This window comes from Phocoena sinus, chromosome 16 (assembly GCF_008692025.1).
Source record: "Phocoena sinus isolate mPhoSin1 chromosome 16, mPhoSin1.pri, whole genome shotgun sequence".
Lineage (NCBI taxonomy): Eukaryota > Metazoa > Chordata > Mammalia > Artiodactyla > Phocoenidae > Phocoena > Phocoena sinus.
In genome coordinates, this window is record NC_045778.1 from 56821301 (window position 1) to 56847830 (window position 26530).

Consider the following 26530-nt stretch of genomic DNA (forward strand, 5'->3'; position numbering starts at 1 on the left):
TCTATTTCATTTATTTCTGCTCTGATCATTATGATTTCTTTCCTTCTACTAACTTTGGGCTTTGTTTGTTCTTGTCTCTGTAGTTCCTTTAGGTGTAAGGTTAGATTGTTTATTTGAGATTTTTCTTGCTTCTTGAGGTAGGATTGTATTGCTCTAACCTTCCCTCTTAGAACTGCTTTTGCTGCATCCCATAGGTTTTGGACTGTCATGGTTTGTTGTCATTTGTCTCTAGGTATTTTTTGATTTCCTCTTTGATTTCTTCAGTGACCTCTTGGTTATTAGTAACGTATTGTTTAGCCTCCATGTGTTTGTGTTTTTTATGTTTTTTTTCTTCTAATTGATTTCTAATCTCATAGCGTTGTGGTCAGAAAAGATGCTTGATATGATTTCATTTTTCTTAAATTTTCCAAGGCTTGATTTGTGACCCAAGATGTGCTCTATCCTGGAGAATGCTCCATGTGCACTTGAGAAGAAAGCGTAATCTGCTGTTTTTTGATGGAATGTCCTATAGGCAGGCAGATTCTTAACCACTGGACCACCAGGGAAGTCCCATTATTATTTTATTTTATTATGGAATTTAACCTCACCTCCCAAACTAGTTTCCTCTTCTGTCTGGTCTCTCTTCATTCTACTAGTTCTGCATCCCAAGTTAGGGAACCTAGCTGGGAAATTCAAAACTTCTCAGAATTCATGGAAGGAGAAGACTCTGAGTGACGAAAGACAAAACTCTTGTTAGCTAGAAAGGAGTGTGAGGGTGGGAAGAAAACAGAGATGCTCACATGTTAGCAAATCACATTATCATTTAGATCCAAAATTTACAGCTTCAAAATCCCCACCTCAAGGACCTCAGCTCTACTTTTTTTGTGTGGTAAAGTATACATGATGTAAAACTTACCATTTTACCCATTTTTAAGTGTACAGTTTAGTGGCATTAAGTACATTCACATTGTTATGCAATCATCACCGATGTCTATCTCCAGAACTTCATCTTCCCAAATTGAAACTCCATACCCATTAAACAATAACTCCCCATTCTCCCCCCCTCCCCCTGCAAGCACCATTCTACTTTGTCTCTATGAGTTTGACTACTCCAGGTACCTCATATAAATGGAATCATACAATATTTGTCCTTTTGTGACTGGCTTATTTCACTTGGCATAATGCCTCCAAGGTTCATCCATTTGTAACATGTGTTAGACTATAAATCCTTCTTTTTTAAGGCTGAATAATATTCCATTGTATGTATATAATCACTCTTTGTTTATCCATTCATCCACTAATGGACATTTGGGTGTTTCCACATTTTTGGCTATTGTGAATAATGCTGCTAGGAACATGGGTGTACAAATATCTGTTGGAGAGAACTTTAAAAAAATCAGTTCTTTTGAGTATACACCCAGAAACTCAGCTCTGCTTTTATTTTTTTATTATTATTTTCTTTTACTTTTTTTTGCGGGGGGTCATGCCATGTGGCATATAGGATCTTAGTTCCCTGACCAGGGATCAAACCCTGTGCCCCCTACACAGGGAGCACAGAGTCTTAACCACTGTACTGCCTGGGAAGTCCCAAACTCTGCTTTTAAAGCTTCTTTCCCTCCCAATGTCCTGGAGCCTGGGCTGCCTGCTGGCATTTGAGCCATCCTTTTGTGGCAGCTGCTCCTCATAGCACGCCACTGGGCCACCACTGGGCAGCTGTTCTAGCCATCCTCTTCTGGGTCACTGTTCTCCTAGCAATACTCAGTCTTTCCTTGCAATCTGCCCACTTGCTCTCCAATCCCCAGCCCTGCCCCTCATCACTTTCTGAAGAAGATGTAACTATGCATGTCTGAATCCTACCTATGAACATGGTTTGAATTCTTATCCAAGGGGGCTCCTTGGGCCCACATGTAAATCAATGGCTGCAAATAGATGGGGTGGGGCAGGGAGAGATTTGTGGTGGGGATTATCATTTCATCTGTTTATGATATTCTAATTATAGAGTGCCCATAGCTCAAGGAAAGGGATTTTTGAGACTTGATATAAAGTCAAACATTCAAAGAAAATCTACTGTGGAAAAAAAGGATTTATTTTGTGAATGTGGCAGAAATCATGTAAGTGCTTTCCATTGGAAATAGGAAAAAATACACATAGGCCACTATATTAATTTCTCTATTTTGAAAAACTATAGAAAATCAGCATATCTCCAAAGCCACAGAAAGAGTGAAGGCTCCACTATATGCCAATTGTCTCAGTAAAGGCCTTCTGTGGGCCTGGGCCTGGTTTGGCTGGATCATGGTTTATGAAGTACTCTATAGGATATAAGTATATTGTTTTACCCTTGGAGTTTTCAGGACCCAGATTCTTTTTGGCAAGGGATTTGTAGGTTTAAACAAATGTCCATCAAGCTTTTAGTGAGTAGTGTTTCTGTCCTAGCAGTATTTAAAATGAAAAGAGACTATGGGGTGGGAGAAGGAATGAGAGGAAAAAGCAATTACTTTGATTTAAATTGTTAAAAGAGAAAAGTTCTTCTTTTGTCTAGGGATAAAGCACAGCTTGTAGGGTTGTGGGATGTTGATAAACCCGGTAACAATGGGTTTGGTCTCTATGTCCTTTGGCTCCCCCAGGGGCTTCAGGACAAAGTTTTGCAGAATGGTGGTGAGAAACAGGAACAACTCCACGCGGGCCAGGCCCTCTCCAACACATGCCCGTTTCCCTGGAAGGAGGAGACAGTTCCATTAGCTTGCTCCAAATTCAAATACAATAGCTTGTATTCAAATACTACACACTTCTAACAGCCAATGAAAACACTGATCAGAAAAGGGATGGCTAAGAAACTGCTGGAGGACAATGAACTGGTACAGTTCTTCTAGACGGATATTTGTCAATACATATCAAAACTCTCTGAAGAAATTTTCACTCTTAATTCAGTAATTCTCCTTCTGGGGATTTATCTGTAGGAATTAGAGGTTCACCTATGCGGGTGTCACTTGCATTGTTATTTATGACACTGATGAGTTAGTTGAAAACTAGACATCCACCTATACTGGATTAATTAAATAAATCCTTGTGCATCTATCATGCAACACAACCTAAACATGTTTGTACAGAAGATTATTTAATACTGTCTTATATCACAACACACTAAGCAAAAGCAGATAACTATCAAATAGATTGTACAGAATGAGCCTGATTTTTAAAAATAAAATATACATTTATTATGTATATCTAGACAACTGTGTGAAATATATATATAGCAAAATATTAACAGCGATTATAGCCTGAATCTGAAATTCAGGCTATAGTCTGAAATTATTTTCCTTTTTCTTTTTTTCCTTTTTACAAATCTACCCATCCACTCATCCATCTATTTATGGCTGCGCTGGGTCCTCGCGGCTGCTCGCGCCCCGCCCCCGGCCCCCCACCCCCCCCCCCCCCCGCCCCCACCAGGCTGCGGAGAGCAGGGGCCACTCCTCGCCGGTGCGCAGGCACCGCAGCGGCTCCTCCCGTCAGGGAGCTCTGGCCCCAGGCACGCGGGCTCAGCAGCCACAGCCCAAGGGCTCCAGCGCGCAGGCCCAGCAGCCTTCGCTCCTTGGTATGCGGGAGCCCCCGGGCCAGGGCCGGAACCCGCGTCTCCCCATTGGCAGGTGGACTCCCAACCACTGCACCACCAGGGAAGTCCCTCTTTTCTCTCTTTTTTTTTTTTGCTCTTCTGCATTTTCCATCTTTTATATTGAACACTTACTATCACTGTGATTAGAAATAAAACATACTGTTATTTTTGAAAATACTAATGAAATGATTGACTAGGGTAACAAAGAAAAAGAATGGGTGCTGAGCAATCCTAAGTTGTCTTTATGACTTTATGAGAACTAGCAACTGGGAGCCAACCAGCGCTTGCAAAGAGGCAAGGGTATGTGGGGCTCTGGACTTCAGAGGGGAAGAAAGAGGATGAAGTGGCCAAGGTGTCTCTGGTGGCCTCTCTAAGAATCAGAAAATTAATAATGGTTAATAATTGTATAAGAAGAGAGAAACTTGAACATTTTGTTTTGAAAAAGTCATATTATGAAAGGGAGATCAACAGGCAAGAGTTTGTAAAAGGAGGTTCCTTTGTTATCTGATAATGTGTGACATCTGAATTAAATTGATTTGCCTTGGTTTCTTTAAAAACTAGCATTGTACTCAATCACCAAACAACAAAAGAGTCTCTGGAAGACTTACCTGATCCTACTGGTATACAGACTTAAATGGATCCATCCCGATTTGGGGGTTTATGACAGATTGATTTGATTGACTTTGCTATCATCAGTGGATTACTTAGTTATGCCATATTCAGTAAAGCTAAAAGTTATCCAAAAGGTTCATGTGTATGGTTTGGATGGGGTGTATTTGTATTTACCCATGGAAAAAGGCACGAAGTATTCTGTTTTCCTGACGCTGCCATTTTTATCCAAAAAGTGACCTGGGTCAAACTTCTCTGGGTTGGGAAATTCCTTGCAATCATACAGGACGGAAGACAGTAATGGCAATACAGTAGCGCCCTGGAACCAAGAAATGGAGAGTGGAGTGGCACATTATCATGCTTACCTTTGGTCCATAGAAAGTCTAGTACTTTTAATCACAGTGGATTAAATAGGATCGAGCACTCTTAAGTTTGCCTGGAGAAGACTGTCTCATGTGATGGCTCTTTTACACACATCACCAGACAAGATCTTTTATCAAGTAATAAGATGGTTCTCTGTGGGAAGAGCACTGTTATGGTCAATGTGCAATAATCAGTTGTTAAAAAGCTAAGGTTTGCAGCCCATATTGTCTAGACATGCGCTTTATTGGAATTGTTGCCTCAAACTGAAAGAGCTCACATTTCATAATTTTTTTCTTTCTGAATTCAAGTGTGAATGGAAGAAAATGAGAGATGGAAACTTGTAATCTATAAAATCTATTGGATCAAACCCCACTTCCCTCACTTGTAAAACGGGGTGGGGTAACAACAATAGGCTTTCCTCTTTGCCCCATTAGATTTTGTGAGATTTAAATGACAAAATAATAATGACCATTGATACGGAACGCTTCACATTTACCTGACACTGTGTTTAGTAGTTTATAAATTTAATTCTCACTTCAACCATATTCAGTAGGCTCTTTTTGTTTGTTTGTTTCACATTGTATAAATGCAGAAATCGAGATTCAGAGAGAAGAAATAACTTACTTGAGGTTGTACTTTTAGCAAGTGGCATGGTTAGAATTTGACCCATCTATCTATGGGTCATAAAGCACCCCTGTTTAAGTGAAAGCTCCTCTTCCCATTTTTACCTCACTTCGTATTTCCTGAAACATTATTTCACAAGTTTTGGAGTAGGTAATACATGTACATGGTATAAAATACAAAAAAAAAAAAAAGTACAAAAGGGTACAAAGTGAAAATAAGTCTGTTTCTTAGACTCAAGTCCCCTGGTTTCCTTCTTAATGTAATCACTGTTACCAGTGTACGATATATGCTTTATGAGATATCTTATGGATTAAAAAAAAAAGGTACACACCTATTTCCTACTTTTCCACAAATAGTAGCATCCTGTAGAGTTCTGTCGCTTGCTTAGTATTCTACTTTACATAAATAATTTTTAGGGAATTCCCTGGCGGTCCAGTGGTTAGGACTTGGTGCTTTCACTGCCGGGGGCCACTTTTGATCCCTGGTCGGGGATCTACGATCCTGTAAGCCATGCAGCGTGGCCAAAAATAATAATAATTTTAAGTCCTTTTTAAATGAATATTCAGCACCAATACTGCTGCAATGAATATTATTTGGGGGGAAATATACACAAAGGATAAATTCCTAGTAGTGGAACTGCTTTTCAAATTGCTATGCACGTTTTGAATTTTCACAGAAATTGCAATGATGCCTTCCATGGAAGTTACACCAATTTATACTGCTAGCAAAAACATATGTTTTTTTATATCTTGCCAACATATTGTGACAAGTGAAAACATGTTTATCATTTTTATTTTCAATATATTTTATTGTGTTAAGTATATTTTCACATATTTAAAAACCATTTGTAATTACTTTCACTCAAATTTAAATTTTGTCTCCCATGCATTCTATCTGTTGGTTCTGGGGTTTTTTCATGCTGACTATAGGAGTTCATTTTATTTTTCAGTAATTAGTTCTTTGTTCTTATGAACTATGAAACATCTTGTCTCAGTTTTTCATTTGTCTTTTGACTTTGTTTCTTTTTCTTAGGTAGATTTTTCTTATTTGCATGTAACCAAATTTACCCATTTTTAAGTGTATAGCCCTCTTATTCCTCTTTTCTTTGGTCAATGTTAGAAAGTCTTTCTTCACTCTGAAATTCTCAAAAAAAATTATTACTTTTATCCTTAGCACTTTTATAGTTTAATATCCTATGTGTATATATTTGAGCCACCAAGAATAAATTTTCATATAAAATTTATTTTATGTGAAAGTTTGAGGTAGGGATTTAGTATTCTTTTTTTTCCAACTCCCCTGGGAGTTCTACAACTGAATAATCAATATTTTTCCTCTAGGTTACAAGGAAAAAGCCACTTTATCATATACTAAGTTTCCATGTATAATTACATTTATTTCTAGACTTTATTTGATTGATCTGTCTACTCAAGAAGCTGTATTATAGTGCTTTAATAACTGTGACCTTATATTTTAATATTTGGTAGGACCTGTCCCTGACTATTCTTTATTTTTTAATTTCCCACATCAAATTTGAGATCTGTTAGTTTAGTTCCAAAAAAGTATCTAGTTTATATTTTCATTGAGATCTCAAAAATGCATAGATTAATTTCAGGGTAACTGCTATCTTCCTACCTGAACACAGAATAAATCTTCTAATTTATTCAAAACTTGTATATCTTTCATTAACATTTTAAGGGGTTTTTTTTTTGGTATAAATCTTGCAAATTTCTTATCAAGTATATTCCTAAGTATTTTATCCTCATTTTTATCAATAAAAAGCTTTTATTCATTATGTTTTTAAAACATAGCTTTTATTTTATATAGGGTAGAAATTGATTTTTTTAATAATAAATTTGTACCCAACCACTGGAAAATTCTATTTTTGCAGTGGTACTTAAGTTAATTTTCTTGAGTTTTCCAGGTACAATTATGTCACCTACAAATCGACCCCGCCTCTTAAATGTTTTATCTCATTACCTTTTTCTAATTCTACTTAAATACTGGTAATGGTGGATAGCCTTGTCTTATTCCTGATATTGATAGGAATGCTTTTAGTCAAAAAGCATGATTTGGGAAATATGTTTTCCATGGCTAATGAGGTATTTATCTATTCCTATTTTTTTAAGGGTTAAACTCTTTAATATTATCAAAAGCATTTTCTGTACAAATGTGATTATCATGTGATTTTTCTCTAAATTCTATTTATATGGTGATAATAAACCAGACTTTCTGGTGTTAGGCGATTCCTGTGTTCCTGATTACCTTCACTTGCTGGTGATGTAGTATTTTTAATGTGATGCTAGACTTATGTGTTAATAGACTTTTGCATTGACGTTTGGCAGTAAGGTTGGGAGCTGTTTCAGTTTTGCAGTATTCTGTCACCTTTTCTTCCTCTTCTATACTCTTGAATGGATTAAATGTAAAACCCAACCCCTTAATCACTACAGAAAACTGACTACAGAAGACTGACTACTCTTTTGATAATTGTTAACTGTCATGGGCAGCAATATCCCAAATGTCCTGGTATATGAGGCCTTCAGAGGAAAGAATTCGGGTTAAAGAAAGTTGACATTTGACTTGATTACTTTAGAGCTGCAGATACATTTTCCATCTCTTCCCCCTATTTAAAATCCATCATGGAAAATCAGGTTTCTGTTCCCACAACATTCGCATTAATGCAAATCACTTCTCCCTCAATACATTCTACGTGAGAGTGTGAGGGGCCTTGGGAGCCCCAGGTCAGCTTCCCTATTCCAGGAAGGCAGAGACAGGACCACAGAGGTGACATAATGGCCTGAGGGTGCACTGCATGGCAATGACAGATTTCAAACCCAGGTCATGTGACTCTGACCTTGTGTTCTTTCCATGTCTCTCAATTGCCTCTCTTCCTGAAACAGAACTGAGATGTCTCTAACAGGCCCTACTGAGGTATCATGCTGCCCCTTCTATCCCAGCCAGGTTTCCCAGACACCTCTAACCTTAGGGATGAAGTACTGTCTGAATTTCATGTCCCGGACCACAGTACGGGGCATGTTAGAAGGAAGGAGGGTGATGTATCTTTGTATCTCATGAAGCACGGCCTCTGTATAGGGCAGCTTTATCTTGTCCTTCATGCAGGGGCTTTGGTTGCATCCAATTACACGGTCAATTTCTTCATGAACTTTGGCTGCAAAGACATGAATCATGAATGCTACTCAAGAGATGTGTCCCCTGGACACCTGGAAATGCTTACGATGTATAATAGACAGTGGCCTAGAAAAGGCTCCCAAGGTCAAAGACATGTTGCTAAACAGCCCACAGGTCTGCTCCTCAATGGAATTTCTATTTTCTGATCTAAAAGACCAGAGATTTTGCTGCAGGAAACATAAAAGCTGCATCAGCTATGTCCTTGGCCTCCTGCCTGAATTGGTTTGTCCTCCTGTATGGGTGAGGAGATGACCTCTGTGGCAGGGATTAAGGTTTACCCCAGATTCCTGGCAAAGCAGCTGTGGAGAGGAAATGTTTAATCCTCACTCTAGTGGGAGCATCTCCTTTGTCAGCCTCATCCAGTCTCCTACACATTTTGTGGGAATGGCAAACACCATTTCGTTAAGCACTATAAACACTGGCTTTCTAAGACCTGTGCTCTGAGAACGTGCTTGAGAAAATCACGCTACTACAATTTCATTTTTTAATTTTAAATTACATGGGAGCTAAAAATTCCCTTGGGGAGTCTGATCCATTCTCAAGATGGAAAAACACAGGCCTGTGAGGTGAAATAACTTGTCTGAGGTCACACAGCCAGGTATGGGCAGGCCGAGAATGAGAAGCCATCATGGGAATCCATGCATCCCTCATCTAAATAGGGCTCACTCTTCAGCATTGCATCACATATGGAAGAGTTGGGATTCAGAAGCTCCTCTGTGTTTAAACTTAAAGGAAAGCCTTTGGGTTCGTAAAGGTCTCTCTTTCTTATCAGCATCACTTGATATAATTCTGATCAAACCACATGGATGACCCTTTGCATGACGATTTACAAGGCAGTCCAAAGAAAGAGAAGTCATCACTGCCAGTGGTATCTTCCCACCCTCACCAGTGCCAGGAGCTCATATTTTATCCTACATAAATACTTAGGATATTTGCTGTACCTTGAACCTCAGGGTATTTCATTAGGAGCAGGAGCCCATAGCTCAGAGTGAGACTGGTTGTCTCTGTTCCCGCTGAAAACAGATTTGATCCACAGGCTGTCAAGTTCTCCAAGTGAAATTCAGACTCTGGGTTCTGTTTCTCCTGTAGATGGTAGAATTAATGGCCACGTGAGTTAAAAAGAAGGCAGTGGCTTATCAGAGCTCTATGATCACACCCCATCACTAGCAATAGGCTTCATTTTGTGCACGGTAGGGTGGTAGATAAAGAAATCCGTCATGGAATCGAAACTTCTGGTTCAAATCCCGGGTTGGTCAATGAACAGATGTGTGCCCTTGGCAAGTTACTTTACCTTTTTACTCAATTTCATCATCTGTGAAATTGGGGTAAAAAATAGAACATATCCCATAGGGTTATTATAAAAATTAAAAGAATTAATGGGTGGAAGATCTTGGAAAAATTCTTCATATATACAAATACTCAGTGAATGGTATCTTCTTTTATTATATTTAATGAAAAAGACTAGATGATAAGCTCTGTGTGAGCACAATGTAGAGAAATCACTGGTTTGGGACTGGTCTGTTTCCTTCACTTACAAAGACTTAGGTATTCACAGCCCCACACTCTCACATATGACACATCATTATTAATGGCATTTCATTTTTTTATTGGAGTATAATTGCTTTACTATGTTGTGTTAGTTTCTGCTGTACAACAAAGTAAATCAGCTATATGTATACATAAATCCCCTCCCTCTTAAGCCTCCCTCCCACCCACCCCCATTATTGGCATTTCTAATATGAAGATTGTACTTATACATATAGGACATTTTAACTTATAATTTTTTGCATGGGATCTACAAAGTCTTTAGAAAATAAACTGATCCAGGGCTTAAAAACAGTGAGTGAGCTTTCTTTTTTTTTTTTTTTGCACCCTTCTAATGTTTAAATCAAGAATATATTTTTATTCTTATTTTTTTCATATATCTACATTTACTTTGCAAAAGTAATACATATACATCATAGAAATACAAATACATTGTAGTGTTACATACAGAATGCATTATATGTGTACAAATACATGAACATTGTCAAAAACTTAGAAAATACAGGGGAACTAGAAGAAAATTAATCCTATCATTTAAGTAATAAACATTGACAATATTTTGGCATATATTCTCCAATTTTTTTTTTCTTTTTTGTTGAATTTTATTTATTTTTTTATACAGCAGGTTCTTATTAGTCATCCATTTTATACATATTAGTGTATATATGTCAATCCCCATCTCCCAATTCATCACACCCCACCCCCACTCCCCCGACTTTCCTCCCTTGGTGTCCATACGTTTGTTCTCTACATCTGTGTCTCTATTTCTGCCTTGCAAACCAGCTCATCTGTACCATTTTTCTAGATTCCACATACACACATTAATATACGATATTTGTTTTTCCCTATCTGACCTACTTCACTCTGTATGACAGTCTCTAGATCAATCCACGTCTCTACAAATGACCCAATTTCATTCCTTTTTATGGCTGAGTAATATTCCATTGTATATATGTACCACATCTTCTTTATCCATTCGTCAGTCGATGGGGATTTAGGTTGCTTCCATGACTGGCTATTGTAAATATTGCTACAATGAACATTGGGGTGCATGTGTCTTTTTGAATTATGGTTTCCTCTGGGTATATGGCCAGGAATGGGATTGCTGGGTCATATGGTAATTTTACTTTCAGTTTTTTAAGGAACCTCCATACTATTCTCCACAGTGGCTCTATCAATTTACATTCCCACCAACAGTGCAAGAGGGTTCCCTTTTCTCCACACCCTCTCCAGCGTTCGTTGTTTGTAGATTTTCTCATGATGCCCATTCTAACTGGTGTGAGGTGAGATACCTCATTGTAGTTTTGATTTGCATTTCTCTAATTAGTGATGCTGAACAGGTTTTCATGTGCTTCTTGGCCATCTGTATGTCTTTTTTGGAGAAATGTCTATTTAGGTCTTCTGCCCATTTTCTGATTGGGTTGTTTGTTTTTCTAATATTGAGCTGCATGAGCTGCTTATATATTTTGGAGATTAATCCTTTTTCTGTTGATTCATTTGCAAATATCTTCTCCCATTCTGAGCGCTGGTTTTTCATCTTGTTTATAGTTTCCTTTGCTGTGCAAAAGCTTTTAAGTTTCATTAGGTCCCATTTGTTTATTTTTGTTTTCCTTTCCATTACTCTAGAAGGTGGGTCAAAAAAAGATCTTGCTGTGATTTATGTCAAAGAGTGTTCTTCCTATGTTTTCCTCTAAGAGTTTTATAGTGTCCGGTCTTACATTTAGATCTTTAATCTATTTTCAGTTTATTTTTGGGTATGGTGTTAGGGAGTGTTTGAATTTCATTCTCTATTTTTTTTTTTTGAATTTCATTCTTTTACATATAGCTGTCCAGTTTTCCCAGCACCGCTTATTGAAGAGACTGTCTTTTCTCCATTGTATATCCTTGCCTCCTTTGTCATAGATTAGTTGACCATGGGTGTGGGGATTCATCTCTGGGCTTTCTATCCTGTTGCGTTGATCTATATTTCAGTTTTTGTGCCAGTACCATATTGTCTTGATTACTATAGCTTTGTAGCATAGTCTGAAGTCAGGGAGTCTGATTCCTCCAGCTCCATTTTTTTCCCCTCAAGATTGCTTTGGCTATTCGGGGTCTTTTGTGTCTCCATACAAATTTTAAGACTTTTTTATTCTAGTTCTGTAAAAAGTGCCATTGGTAATTTGATAGGGATTGCATTGAATCTTTAGATTGCTTAGGGTAGTATAGTCATTTTCACAGTACTGATTCTTCCAATCCAAGAACACGGTATATCTCTCCATCTGTTTGTGTCATCTTTGATTTCTTTCATCAGTGTCTTATAGTTTTCTGAGTACAGGTCTTTTACCTCCTTAGGTAGATTTGTTCCTAGATATTGTATTCTTTTTGTTGCAATGGTGAATGGAGGTGTTTCCTTAATTTCTCTTTCTGATCTTTTGTTGTTAGTGTATAGGAATGCAAGAGATTTCTGTGCATTAATTTTGTATCCTGCAACTTTACCAGATTCACTGATTAGCTCTAGTAGTTTTCTGGTGGCATCTTCAGGATTCTCTATGTATAATATCATGTCATCTGCAAACAGTGACAGTTTTACTTCTTCTTTTCCTATTTGGATTCCTTTTATTTCTTTTTCTTCTCTGATTGCCATGGCTAGGACTTCCAAAACTATGTTGAATAACAGTGGCAGGAATGGACATCCTTGTCTCGTTCCTGATCTTAGAGGAAATGCTTTCAGTTTTTCACCATTGAGAATGATGTTTGCTGTGGGTTTGTCGTATGAGGCCTTTATTATGTCGAGGTAGGTCCCCTCTAGGCCCACTTTCTGGAGAGTTTTTATCATAAATGGGTGTTGAATTTTGTCAAAAGCCTTTTCTGCATCTATTGAGATGATCACATGGTTTTCATTCTTCATTTTGTTAATATGGTGTATCACAATGATTGATTTGCATACATTGAAGAATCCTTGCATCCCTGGGATAAATCCCACTTTGATCATGGTGTATGATCCTTTTAATGTGTTGCCGGATTCTGTTTGCTAGTATTTTGTTGAGGATTTTTGCATCTATATTCATCAGCGATATTGGTCTGTAATTTTCTTTTTTTCTTTTTTTTTTTGTGGTACGTGGGCCTCTCACTGCTGTGGCCTCTCCCGCTGCAGAGCACAGGCTCTGGATGCGCAGGCTCAGCGGCCATGGCTCACGGGCCCAGCCACTCCGCAGCATGTGGGATCTTCCTGGACCGGGGCACGAACCCGTGGGCCCTGCATCAGCAGGTGGACTCTCAACCACCGTGCCACCAGGGAAGCCCTGTAATTTTCTTTTTTTGGAGTATATTTGTCTTGTTTGGTATCAGGGTGATGTGGGCCTCACAGAATGAGTTTGGGAGTGTTCCTTCCTCTGCAATTTTTTGGAAGAGTTTGAGAAGGATGGGTGTTAGCTCTTCTTTAAATGTTTGATAGAATTCACCTGTGAAGCCATCTGGTCCTGCACTTTTGTTTGTTGGAAGATTTTTAATCACAGATTCAATTTCATTACTTGTGATTGGTCCATTCATATTTTCTATTTCTTCCTGGTTCAGTCTTGGAAGGTTATACCTTTCTAAGAATTTGTCCCTTTCTTCCAGGTTGCTCATTTTACTGGCATAGAGTTGCTTGTAGTAGTCTCTTATGATGCTTTGTATTTCTGTGGTGTCCATTGTCACTTCTTTTTCATTTCTAATTTTATTGATTTGAGTCCTCTCCCTCTTTTTCTTGATGAGTCTGGTTAAAGGGTTATCAATTTTGTTTATCTTTTCAGACAACCAGCTTTTAGTTTTATTGATCTTTGCTATTGTTTTCTTTGATTCTATTTCATTTATTTCTGCTCTGATCGTTATGATTTCTTTCCTTCTACTAACTTTGGGCTTTGTTTGTTCTTGTCTCTGTAGTTCCTTTAAGTTTAAGGTTAGATTGTTTATTTGAGATTTTTCTTGCTTCTTGAGGTAGGACTGTATTGCTCTAGAACTGCTTTTGATGCATCCCATAGGTTTTGGATTGTCATGGTTTGTTGTCATTTGTCTCTAGGTATGTTTTGATTTCCTCTTTGATTTCTTTAGTGATCTCTTGGTTATTTAGTAGCACACTGGTTAGCCTCTATGTATGTGTGCTTTTTCCAGTTTTTTTCTTGTAATTGATTTCCAATCTCATAGCCTTGTTGTCAGAAAAGATGCTTGATACGATTTCAATTTTCTCAAATTTTCCAAGGCTTGATTTGTGACCCAAGATATGATCTATCCTGGAGAATGTTCCATGTACACTTGAGAAGTAGGTGTATTCTGCCACTTTTGTGTGGAATGTTCTATAAATATCAGTTAAATCTATCTGGTCTAATGTGTCATTTAAAGCTTGTGTTTCCTTATTAATTTTCTGTCTGGATGATCTGTCCATTGGTGTAAGTGAGGTGTTAAAGTCCCCCACTATTATGATGTTACTGTCGATTTCCTCTTTTATAGCTGTTAGCAGTTGCCTTATGTATTGAGGTGCTCCTATGTTGGGTGCATATATATTTATAATTGTTATATCTTCTTCCTGGGTTGATCCCTTGATCATTATGTAGTGTCCTTCCTTGTCTCTTGTAACATTCTTTATTTTAAAGCCTATTTTATCTGATATGAGTATTGCTACTCTAGCTTTCTTTTGGTTTCCATTTGTATGGAATATCTTTTTCCATCCCCTCACTTTCCATCTGCATGTGTCTCTAAGTCTGAAGTGGGTCTCTTGTAGACAGCATGTATATGGGTTTTGTTTGTGCATCCATTCAGTGAGCCTGTGTCATTTGGTTGGAGCATTTAATCCATTCACATTTAATTCAGCATCTAATCCATTCATTAAGGTAATTATCGATATGTATGTTCCTATTACCGTTTTCTTAATTGTTTTGGGTTTTTTTTTTTTGTAGGTTCTTCTCTTCTCTTGTGTTTCCCACTTAGAGAAGTTCCTTTAGCATTTGTAGTAGAGCTGGTTTGGTGGTGCTAAATTCTCTTAGCTTTTGCTTGTCTGTAAAGCTTTTGATTTCTTCGTCGAACCTGAATGAGATTCTTGTGGGTAGAGTAATCTTGGTTGTAGGTTCTTCCCTTTCACCACTTGAAATATATCATGCCACTCCCTTCTGGCTTGTAGAGTTTCTGCTGAGAAATCAACTGTTAACCTTATGGGAGTTCCCTTGTATATTATTTGTCGTTTTTCCCTTGTTGTTTTCAATAATTTTTCTTTGTCTTTAATTTTTGTCAGTTTGATTACTATGTGTCTCAGCGTGTTTCTCCTTGGGTTTATCCTGCCTGGGACTCTCTGTGCTTCCTGAACTTGGGAGGCTATTTCCTTTCCTATGTTAGCGAAGTTTTCGACTATAATCTCTTCAGACATTTCCTCAGGTCCTTTCCCTCTCTCTTCTCCTTCTGGGACCCCTATAATGCGAATGTTGTTGCATTTAATGTTGTCCCAGAGGTCTCTTAGGCTGTCTTCATTTATTTTCATTCTTTTTTCTTTATTCTGTTCCACAGCAGTGAATTCCACCATTCTGTCTTCCAGGTCACTTATCCGTTCTTCTGCCTCAGTTATTCTGCTGTTGATTCCTTCTAGTGTATTTTTCATTTCAGTTATTGTATCGTTCCTCTCTGTTTGTTTGTTCTTTAATTCTTCTAGGTGTGTGTTCATTAATTCTTCTAGGTCTTTGTTAAACATTTCTTGCATCTTCTCAGTCTTTGCCTCCATTCTTTTTCCAAGGTCCTGGATCATCTTCACCATCATTATTCTGAATTCTTTTTCTGGAAGGTTGCCTATCTCCACTTCACTTAGTTGTTTTTCTGGGGCTTTATCTTATTCCTTCATCTGGTACATGGTCCTCTGCCTTTTCATTTTGTCTGTCTTTCTGTGAATGTGGTTTTCATTCCACAGGCTGCAGGATTGTAGCTCTTCTTGCTTCTGCTGTCTACCCTCTGGTGGATAAAGCTATCTAAGAGGCTTGTGCAAACTACCTAATAGGTGGTGAGTAGAGCTGGGTGTTGCTCTGGTGGGAAGAAGCTCAGTAAAACTTTAACCCACTATCTGCTGATCGATGCGGCTGAGTCCCCTCCCTGTTGGTTGTTTGGCCTGAGGTGACCCAGCACTGGAGGCTACAAGCTGTTTGGTGGGGCTGTTGGTGGACTCCTGGACGGCTCATGACAAGGAGTACTCCCCAGAACTTCTGCTGCCAGTGTCCTTGCCCTCAAGGTGAGACACAGCCACACACCCCCTGACCTCTGCAGGAGACCCTCCAACACTAGCAGGTAGGTCTGGTTCAGTCTTCTATGGGTCACTGCTCTTTCCCCCTGGGTCCCGATGTGCACACTACTTTGTGTGTGCCCTCCAAGAGTGGAGTCTCTGTTTCCCCCAGTCCTGTTGAAGTCCTGCAGTCAAGTCCTGCTAGCCTTCAAAGTCTGATTCTCTGGGAATTCCTCCTCCTGTTGCCGGACCCCCAGGTTGGGAAGCCTGACTTGGGGCTCAGAACCTTCACTCCAGTGGGTGGACTTCTTTTTTTTCAATTTTTTTTAAAGAATTTGTTTTTTGTTTTTTAATGTATTTAGTTTTGGCTGTGTTGGGTCTTCCTTGTTGCACGGGCTTTCTCTAGTTGCAGTGAGTGGGGACTACTCTTCATTGTGGTGTGTGGGCTTCTCATTGCGGTGGCTTCTCTTGTTGCGGAGCATGGGCTCTGGGCACATGGGTTTCATTAGTTGCAGCACACGGGCTCAGCAGTTGTGGTGCATGGGCTTAGTTGCTCTGCAGCATGTGCAGTCTTCCCGGACCAGGGATCGAACCCATGATCCCTGCATTGGCAGGCAGGTTCTTAACCACTGTGCCACCAGGGAAGTCCCAGTGGGTGGACTTCTGTGGTATAATTGTTCTCCAGTTTGTGAGTCACCCACCCAGTGGTTATGGGATTTGATTTTATTGTGCTTGAGCCCCTCCTACTGTCACATTGTGGCTTCTCCTTTGTCTTTGGATGTGGGGTATCTTTTTTGGTGAGTTCCAGTGTCTTCCTGTCGATGATTGTTCAGCAGTTAGTTGTGATTCCAGTGCTCTCGCAGAGGGAGTGAGTGCATGTCCTTCCACTCTGCCATCTTGAACCAATCTCTGAGCTTTCTATTTTACAATTACTATACTAAAAATAATAGGGATTAAATCTTCTTCGTTGATGTATCCCCAACCTTTGGCATAACAGCCAGACTAAGAATTTGTTGAATAAATTATTGTTTAATATATATAAACTAGTTAAGCTAATAAAATCTCTATTTTTCACTATAATTAAATTATTTTCATTGCTGATTAATTTTTGGTGGGCTTTTAATACCACTGTTTTTAAATTTAAGAAAGGTATTAGAGCACTTCTTTTAACTATTAGCTTTACTTTTAAAGCTCTGAATCAAATTTTTCTTAACTCAGTTTCTTTATACCATGTCTCTCCTGTTCATTTCAAAATGGGATGATTTCTGCATATGGATGTCCAAGTTTTTAGGCACGTTGCCACTTCCTACCTATAGTTCTTACTGCCTTGATCTGGAATACTGAGCATTTTAAATAACTCCCTCACAACAGAAAGTTCCAGTAGGTTTTTAAAAATTTTTGCTTGGGAAGAGAGTGAGGGAGAAAATGGAAATATCAACATACCTTCTATTTATGTTCTAACTCTGTAATTTAGCTAAGTAGAATGAACTCCACCGTTTTGTTTAATTCTTAACACACCCAAATCTGTTATGTAGTAAGGTTTAGAGATTAAAACATAATGCAACAAAACTTACAGGAAAGCAGAAATGCTTCAGAAGTTTCTACCCATTTTCTATTGATAGTTATCTTAAAAGAAAAATAGATGTGGAGGGCAGGAGAGGAAGGAATGGCCGAAATCCAGACGTTGGCGTATCAACTTTCTTTTGTTCCTTCCTCTAGACTCTTTCAAGGCTTTGGTATGTATGCTAACAACTGTCCGTGGTCCCTTTCCAGTGTTTCCTGTACTGGTGAATGGCCCCAGCTTCCATCCAGTTAGGCAAGCCAGGAACACAGCTCCTCATCTCTTGTATTTCCCAACTCACCACCAAGACTGTTAATTTTACCTCCTAAAAGTATCTCAAATCTATCCACGTCTCTTCATTTCCACCACCAGTACCCTTGGCCATCTTCTTTGCCTTGGGCCACTGCAATCATCTCGTACAGAAAATGCTATTGGTGCCCTGCTCAGATCCCTTTTACTGGTTCTGATAACCTACCTCACAGCTGCTTTGGCTCACACCTGCAACTTTCTCTGGAGTCCCTTGGACACTGGAGCCACAATGACAAGAAAAGCCTGGGAGGGAATCAGTCTCCCAGACCACCCTCATGGGGATGCCTGTGACCAATGACTGATAGATGCAAGAGTACAAAAGCCCAGCTCCGTTGCCCCAGGGAAGGACAAACTCTGCAGTGCAATTTATACTCTAGAGCCCCCTGTAGGATCAGGTAGAGACTAGGCTTCACCTGAAACCACATCTATTTTTAATTTTTCCCCTTCCTTATCCTGTTTCTCTCATTCACATACATAGAAGTTTCTCCTGATAGCACTTCCTTAATAAATCACTTCCACACAAATCCCTATTTTAGGCTCTGCTACCAGGAAATTTACCCTGAAACAACTCTTAGCTGTTCTCCTTGCATCCACTGTTGACCCCTACAATCTGTTCTCCACATCACAAATATGGTCATCCTTTACACAGTGCTTAGGCCCTGCAAATGATTTGCACTGATATTAGGATAAAAGCTAAACTAATTAATGTGTTCTGCCAGGCCCTGCATGAATGGTCTGCCTGCTGACCTCTTGCTGTTTCAGCTTCTCTCCTACCACTCTCCCCTGCTCCCTCCCTTCCAGCCACACTGACTTTCTGTCTACCCCTCATATCCCCAAGCCTCCCTCTGCCTCAGGGCCTTTGCACATCTTGTTCCTCTGCTTGGTATATTTTTCTTTGCTACTTTAATGTAGATAATCCCTACTCACCTTTCAGCTCTCAGCTCATTTGTTCACCTATGTGAGCAGGGATGTATCCACTGGGCCTTGGTTTAGAAGTCCCTTCCTGACTCGAATTAGACTAGCATTAGTGTTCCTGCCACATTCTCCCATAACAATCTTGTACTTCCCCTATTAGGACTTCATTGTTACTGTTTGTTTTGATGATCTTTGCACTAGACTGTAAGCTCCATTAAGTCAAGGACTGTATCTTTGTTCATTAATTAATTCAATAATTATTTCAATAAATATTTATGTGCATCTACAATATTTTAGGCATTGTGCTAGTTGCTGGTGATACAAAGCGTGAAAAATCGACAATACTCCAGCCCTTTGGAGTATACAGTGTAGTGAAGAATATAGAGGTAAATTAAATAAATATTTTGTTAAACTATGATAAGTGCTATGAAAGAAAATTACAGGGTAGTATCTGATTCATCATTTTATTCCATTTACCAAGCACCATGACTGATACAGAGTTGGTGCTAAATAAAATCTTTAAATGATTGAATTAAAAACCTGGCTATTTTTTTCTCTCTTTTCCAGACAAACATCTAGTCCTCTGAGAGCCAACAACAAACTTTTCCATCAGAATGAAGAGGCTATTTCGATGTACACTGTTGACAAGTGGAATGAGCTTGAATGACTCTACTGACCCCAGGGAAATTTCTAAGAAGAAAACAGGGCATCAACGTGCCTTCCTTCAACATGTTTTCTAAGGAAATCAAGCTTTCCAAATCAGCCCTCCTAGAGATTAAGAAGACTAAACAAGTTATTATTAATTGTTTGCTATAACTTGCACATTTATGATATACTTGAGTGGTGTTTTTCTTTTGTTTATATATATCTGGGGAAATTTGGCATAAATGAGGTTAATTTTATAGGGCTGAAAGAATTATTTTCAGGTTCTAAGCTGCTATATACATTTAAATATCTTTTTTTTACAATCTATTGTTTGTCACAGTCTTGACTGTTTTTCTACTGATGTTCTCTTGGACACTCATGCTGGTATTTTATGTCAGTGATGTTCTAAGGGTTGGTGGCTGTGTGATACTTGCTATTCAATATGTTTAATACCATCCATGGTTAACGTATAATGTATTTGTTTTAGAACCCTTTATCCATCACCAGTTTCAAATAACAAGAGTGTTCTATGGGAAGACACAATCCAGTTTTTATAATGTATTGGTCTATGACATGCTACCTGGGAAGCACTGTGGCAAAAATGGCTGACTATGTATGTGTAAATAATGTGTAGAGAAGATGCATGTGTGTTTAGCCACCCCAAGATAAATATATGCTCAGAAACATGCATATATTATATATATATATATGCATGTTTATATATATATATGTAGCTCATTGTAAATATGTATCGAGAACACGTCATTAAATGCTAATATCCAAGTGTAGGAAGTAAATAAAAATACAAAGGAAAAAGAGGGCTTTGGACTATTTTTAAATTTCTGTTATTGTTAATAATGTACCCCACTGCCATAAGATATCAAAATATTAAGAATTACCAAAATGGGGACTTCCCTGGTGGCGCAGTGGTTAAGACTCCACGCTTCCAATGCAGGGGGCCTGGGTTTGATCCCTGGTCAGGGAACTAGATCCCACATGCATGATGCAGCTAAGAGTTCACATGCCACAACTAAGGAGCCTGCCTGCCGCCACTGAGACCCAGCACAACCAAATTAAAAAAAAAAAAAAAAAGAATTACCTACATGGTGTGATTATGCTTTCCTGCATTTCCATGGACTGATAAAATATAATACCAGGGAAGGACGTCACATACAGTACCTGCTCCATCTTGCTGAGGAAACAGTCAATGTAGTCTCGAGGGTTATTAGGATCCAGGGACTTCTGATGGTCCTCCACTTTTTCCAGAATAAAATATTTAACATCATTAAGCCTTTTTGAGAATGCTTTGTGCTCTCCAGGGAGATGCTTTATGAGTTTTGGCCACAGATTGTAAATCTAAAATGAGGGAAAAAAATACATCAGCAATTCAGTTTGTGAAGAGAGACCAGTGTTTCTAAGTGGAGCACCTAACCGTCTGTGGGGTCTGGCTAGGGAGAATCCCTTCCTCCAGCTTCTGAGCAGAAAAGAAGGGAGGGTGACCATCACGTACATGAGAGAGCAGCCCCTTCCCATCTCCTTGCTCAATCACCCTTGGCCAACCTCAGAGTCGAGAAGGGGAGAGTGTGCGTAGGGGCCTTAAAAGAAACAAAGGCAACTGGGAACGTGATGCCTTCTTTTGTGGGAGTCAACTCACAGAAGCAAGCAGAGGGCAGCCTTCCATAGGTGCTGGGGTGAGCGACACTGCACTCACCCACTCGACAAGACACACGTTGTGGGAAGGTGACAGTGCTTGTGTTGGCACGTGCTCGTGGGGCAGGGTGGGGAGCTCACAGCCCTTTACCCTGCCTATGGGCTCCCAGTGCCCCCATGAGATCAACCGCAAGGGCAGATGCAGACTTGGCTTTACCTGGTTCCAGGGAGAGCTTATTCGATTAAAATTTTTATTTAACAAACTCAACAGGGAGAGTAACGTCTTATTGTTGTAGTGGAAACGCTCATTGAAGAGGACGGAGCAGATCACGTTGCAGGAAGCACAGGAGAGGGTGAAGACAGGGTCCAAGGGCTGAGCTGATGTGAGAAAAAAAAAATTCTAAAATTTAGAATTTTCATCAGCTTGCATTAGGGCTTCAAGAACAGGGCCTCCCTCTTGCTCAGATTGATACCTATATTTTATTTTCTCTAAACTTCTTCAAATTAGGATGTAGGGATCTTCTACTAGTAGTACATGCTCTATAGTATTATACTATGCTACTACTACTAATTATTATGCTATTCAATGAATACTGTAATAGTCATAAGAGCAACAGGTAATATTATGGAGTATTATACATGCTGGATACTGTGTAAATGTTTTGCAAACTGTAACGTTTTGCAATACTGTAATAGCCATAAGAGCAACAAGTAATATGGAGTATTATAAATGCTGGATACTGTGTAAATGTTTTGCAAACTTTATTATTTAACCCTCATTCTGAGGTTTGATTTCTGGCCCCATTTTTCACATGAGGAAACTGCGTTTTAGAAAAGTTAAGTAACTTGTCCAAATTTACACATCCAGTAAGTGCCGAAGTTGGGAGATGAATCCAAACAAAAGGATTCATGAGTCCTAAGTAACAGTTTTGGGTCATTTTCTTCCTGCTGCCTTTTTCCTAGTCAGTGCCCTGACTCATAGAGCAGATTGTGGACTATTGCGTGCCTCCCAAAGGAGGAGCTTTGGTGGGAAGCTCTGTGTGTAGAAGCCCCTTGCCCCAAAGGATGGTCAATGGAACGCACCCTCTGTTTTCCTGAGCTCCTCCACCAGAAACTGGGCCTCCTCCTGGACCCTCTCCTCGAGGCCCTTCTTCCCCATCCCAAAGTTCCTCAGGGTCATGAGGGAGAAGCGTCGCATTTGTTTCCACCTGTTTCCATTACTGAAAAAGATTCCTAGGAAAAGAAGCAAAGAGCAGGAAAGAATTTTGCATCATGGAGTCCGACTTTCCCTGAAGCTTATCTCCTGTGTCCACCCTGCACTGTTGCCAGTGCCCCTTTTCAGGGATTTAGCAACTGGCCTTTGAAGAGCACAACATATTCTTTGGTTTGGGTGAAATATTTGTCACAAAGAAAATAAAACCCAAGCTCTGGTCAACAGAGGGCAGGGGTGATGGAGTCAGGAGGCGGATCATTGGCAGGTAGAGAACATTCCCAAGGGTGGGAAGGGCCCTCTGTCTGGTTTTGTTAAAAGTAGTAAAGACTGGCATGTGTTCTCACAAACCTCTTTCCTGAGTGTCTGTTTTACACTTAATATCCCTCTAACTTGTGGTTTAATTCTACCTGTGATTTTCTCTATTAGAGGATAAGCAACTGGAAAGCAGAGCAATAGGGAATATATGTTTCCATTTGCCTCTGAATTTACTACAGCTAATGTTAGCTAATCTGAACAAGGAGAAACTCAGGAGCAAAGGAACTCAGTATGTTCACACCAGTGTTTTTTCATTCCTTCCTCTGTACAAAACCAGTTACGTGTCCTGAATTTCCTTAATGCACCACCAGTTTCCTAGTGCCCCAAATCCAAACCTCAGGGCATCTTCACATCCCTCTTGCCCTTCACCCTATACATCTGCACTTGGTAAGTCCTGTCGATTCCACCTCCAAAATGTCTTTCTCATCTGTCCCTTCTTGTCAATTCATACTACGCTACCACACTTCAGGTTCTAACACTTTTACAGATTTTAAAAGTTCTAATCATCTTCAAACCAGTTTCCCCTTTCACTCCTCTAAATCTACAATTTCCAGGTTACTCAAAATCAAATACAGGGACAATGAGGCTGGTGCTAAAAATCATTCAATGGGTCCCTCTACCCCACCCCCACCTCCCCACCCCAGTCTCATTCTGACACCTTTAAAACCTCAAACATTTCCATCATTCTCTCCCTTGGCTCTAACTCTGAGCTTATAGACCAATCACAGCTGTTCACTAAATGCAACTACATTGTTTTGCACCCTTATTTTGTTCATTCTCTCCCTTTTACTGACAAGTCTGCTCCCGCCCTATTTGCTTTGTTGAGTTTCTAGCTTTCCTTTAAGAGCCATTTTGAAAACCTTCTCTCTGAAGTCTTCCCTATCCTCTACTGGAGATAATCTTGCCTTCCTTTAACTGAATTGGCTTGTGTGATGCTTTAATACAATTTATCTTTTCTACCTTGTATTACAGCAATTTGTTTACTTGTGTTACTTCCTATACTAGATTTTACTTAGTTGAGTGACTGTGGCATCTCTCCAAATATTTCCTGTGACACATGATGATCTCTTACCTTGCACACAGAAGATGTTCAATACACAATAATTTAAATATTCATTTCACATCTACCAAATTAGCAAGCATTAAAAAGAAATTCTGTACCTAAAGCAATCAAGCTTGTGGCAAATTTGGTGCATTGTTTAGCCTCTTTGCATATCACGACCTATTATGGAAATTAAAGCAATATTTATAGCAAAACCTATTAAAATTGTCTTTGATCCATTAATTGCATTCCTAAGAATTTACACAAAGAAATAATTCAGCAAAAGTTAAAAAGGTGTACACTGCAATGTCATCTATACTGATTTAAGAAATTTGTAAACAATCTAAATGCTAATGATAGGGTAATTTTTTTCATAATTATACAATGATAGTAAATCAATATTAGGAAAAGTAAGCAATTGTTAAAATGATGATTATGAAAACTACGTAAAAATAGCAGAAATGTTAATATTTAAAAGAAAAAATCAGTATACAAATACGTCTATACTATAATTACAACTATGTAAAATATGTGTGCATATGAACAACATCTGGGAGATGGTACATAAAAATAAATATGTTACATCAACCATACTTCAATTAAAAAATTAAAAAACAAAAAAATTTAAGAATAGGTTAGTGTATTGAGACTACGGTTAGTGGTTCTGGGTTCTAGAGTTAGGCAAATTGAACTCAAATCTCTACTCCAAAACTTTCTAATTTGGGTGAGTTATTTAACTTCTGTTGCCTCAGCTTTTCATCTGTTGAATGGAAATAAAAAATATTTTCCTCATGGGGCCACTGTGTTAACTGAATATGGTAATACCTGAGAAACCCCCAGCACAGTATCTGGCACGTAAGAAGTATTTAATAAATATTAGCTAATATTATATAATTATAGCTATTATAATAATAATTCAATAATACTCCAATTATTATTATAACATAATAATAACATTATTATTATTATTGGATTTTAGGAATATTTTTATCTCTTTAAATTTTTAACTGTTTTTGCATCACCTTTAAATCAAAAAGCAACTACAAGTTTGGTAAAATTTTTATTTAATCCTTAATTAGACTTTTAAATGTTGCCTTTTTTTGCTCTTCATTTATTCTTCCATTTATCTAATAAATTTTCATTGCTATCCTGTGCCAACTAAAGTATGTCACTTGCCATCCAGCTCTACAAGGATGAGGTCAATGGCCACTGCAGTCACTGACCTTCAACAGACCCTGAAAGGAATTCAGGGGGTAGATCAGGAATGAGGCACTTTGTGCTCTGGGGAAACTGACAGAACAGGCCTTCAGATAGTTAGATATTTTCAGGAGAAAACTTTAGGAGCTCTATTTCTTGCATTTCCTCATACCTAGAAAAGCAATAAAATCATTTAGGGAGACATCTGTTCCTCGTGACTAGCAGCAGCCTTCTACTGAGATGGGCGCTTGATTGCACATACCCCCTTCACCAAATCATATATATACTGACCTCCCCCACTATCTCTTCGGAGCAGTTTCTCAGAGCTATCTGAGACGCTGTCTCCTGGGCTATGGTCCTCAGGAAGTCCCCAAATAAAAGTGAACTCACAGCTCTCACACTGCACACTTTTTGTTTGGTTGACACCGGCTGTATGCCAGATCCTAAAAATATTACTACCGTGAACATTCTTGTTTATAATTTTTCCCACATCTTGTATTCTCTCTCAAGATAGGTTTCTAAAGGGGAATTACTCCATCACTATGGATGTCTCTTCAGAGAAGCTTGGTTGTTAAGGGGCAAGAAACCAGGAACAGTAACCGAAGGGAGGTGTGAGGAGAGTGCTGTGGAATATTCACATGTTCCTGGGAATGAGTCACTGGAGAGTGAGTTTATCAGTCACAGTCCAACCGGCAAGAGAGAAGCCTCTCTCGATATTTAAAACAGAGGAAAATTAATCCAGAGAATTGGTTTTAAGGTGATGGAAACACTGAGAGGCCAAACCAGGGACAGCGAGACAACTGGTAATTATCAACAGCAGAAAACTGCTACCATCTCCCCATGGAAGGGACAAAGGAGCTCAGTGGCTGGGGTTACCTGGCCAGGAACCAAAGTGGCCCTGGAGTTATGGGGGGACATGCAGCTCTTGGAAGAGATGCTATCTGAGGCACAGAGAGAGGGGGCCCTCTGGCTCTCCTTCCACTCCCCAGTCTCTTGCCAGTGCCTCTCTTTGGTTGATCCCAGTCAGAGCCAGCTGTTGAAAGAGTGTGGGAATTTCAGCTTGCAGTAACTGTAGCACTGGGAACCAGGGCCAGTAGGGAAGAGAGAGGAGTGGCTTTCAAGACAAGCGGAGAGAGATGGGTAATCAGGGATGGAGAAGGCATTACCAAAGAAGTAAAATCCTTGGGAAGGTGAGGTGCTATAGGATCTAGGGCACATGTGAAAATTTTCCCTGTCAAGAAAGGGACACTTTTTCAATTGTAACAGGAGAAAAAAAAAAAGGAGAATGTGGGTGCAGGGGCAGATAGAGCCATAGATAAAATGTGAAGAAACTGGAGAGTTCCTTCCTGATACTTCTGTTGTTACAATGAGTTATGATACAGTGGTTCTGAGAGAGGAAATGTATAATGAGGGTGTTAATAGGAGGAATGAGGAGTCTCTGAGAGTGGAAAAGGGAGCCAATCAGAGGAACGTGTTGTATTAAGAGTCTAATTGAGGTTTATAGTATTAATTTAAAGGGAAGCCAGTATAATTACTGAGAGAATTTCTCTAGCAGT

At 39.1% G+C, this 26530-nt stretch overlaps 1 protein-coding gene across 1 annotated transcript in view; it reads right to left on the reverse strand.

Annotated features, from left to right (window-relative positions):
* Positions 1-2044: 2044 nt before the first annotated feature.
* LOC116741704 (cytochrome P450 2C23-like) overlaps positions 2045-26530 on the reverse strand; it is a 31885-nt gene continuing 7399 nt past the window's right edge. Inside the window, exons 3-9 of the mRNA XM_032608649.1 lie at positions 22291-22440; positions 21425-21585; positions 20737-20913; positions 9313-9454; positions 8164-8351; positions 4376-4517; positions 2045-2692 (exon numbers count right to left, since the gene is read on the reverse strand). Of these exons, the coding sequence (XP_032464540.1) occupies positions 2481-2692; positions 4376-4517; positions 8164-8351; positions 9313-9454; positions 20737-20913; positions 21425-21585; positions 22291-22440 (1172 nt within the window). The 3' untranslated portion in view covers positions 2045-2480. The remainder of the gene's footprint in view (positions 2693-4375; positions 4518-8163; positions 8352-9312; positions 9455-20736; positions 20914-21424; positions 21586-22290; positions 22441-26530) is intronic.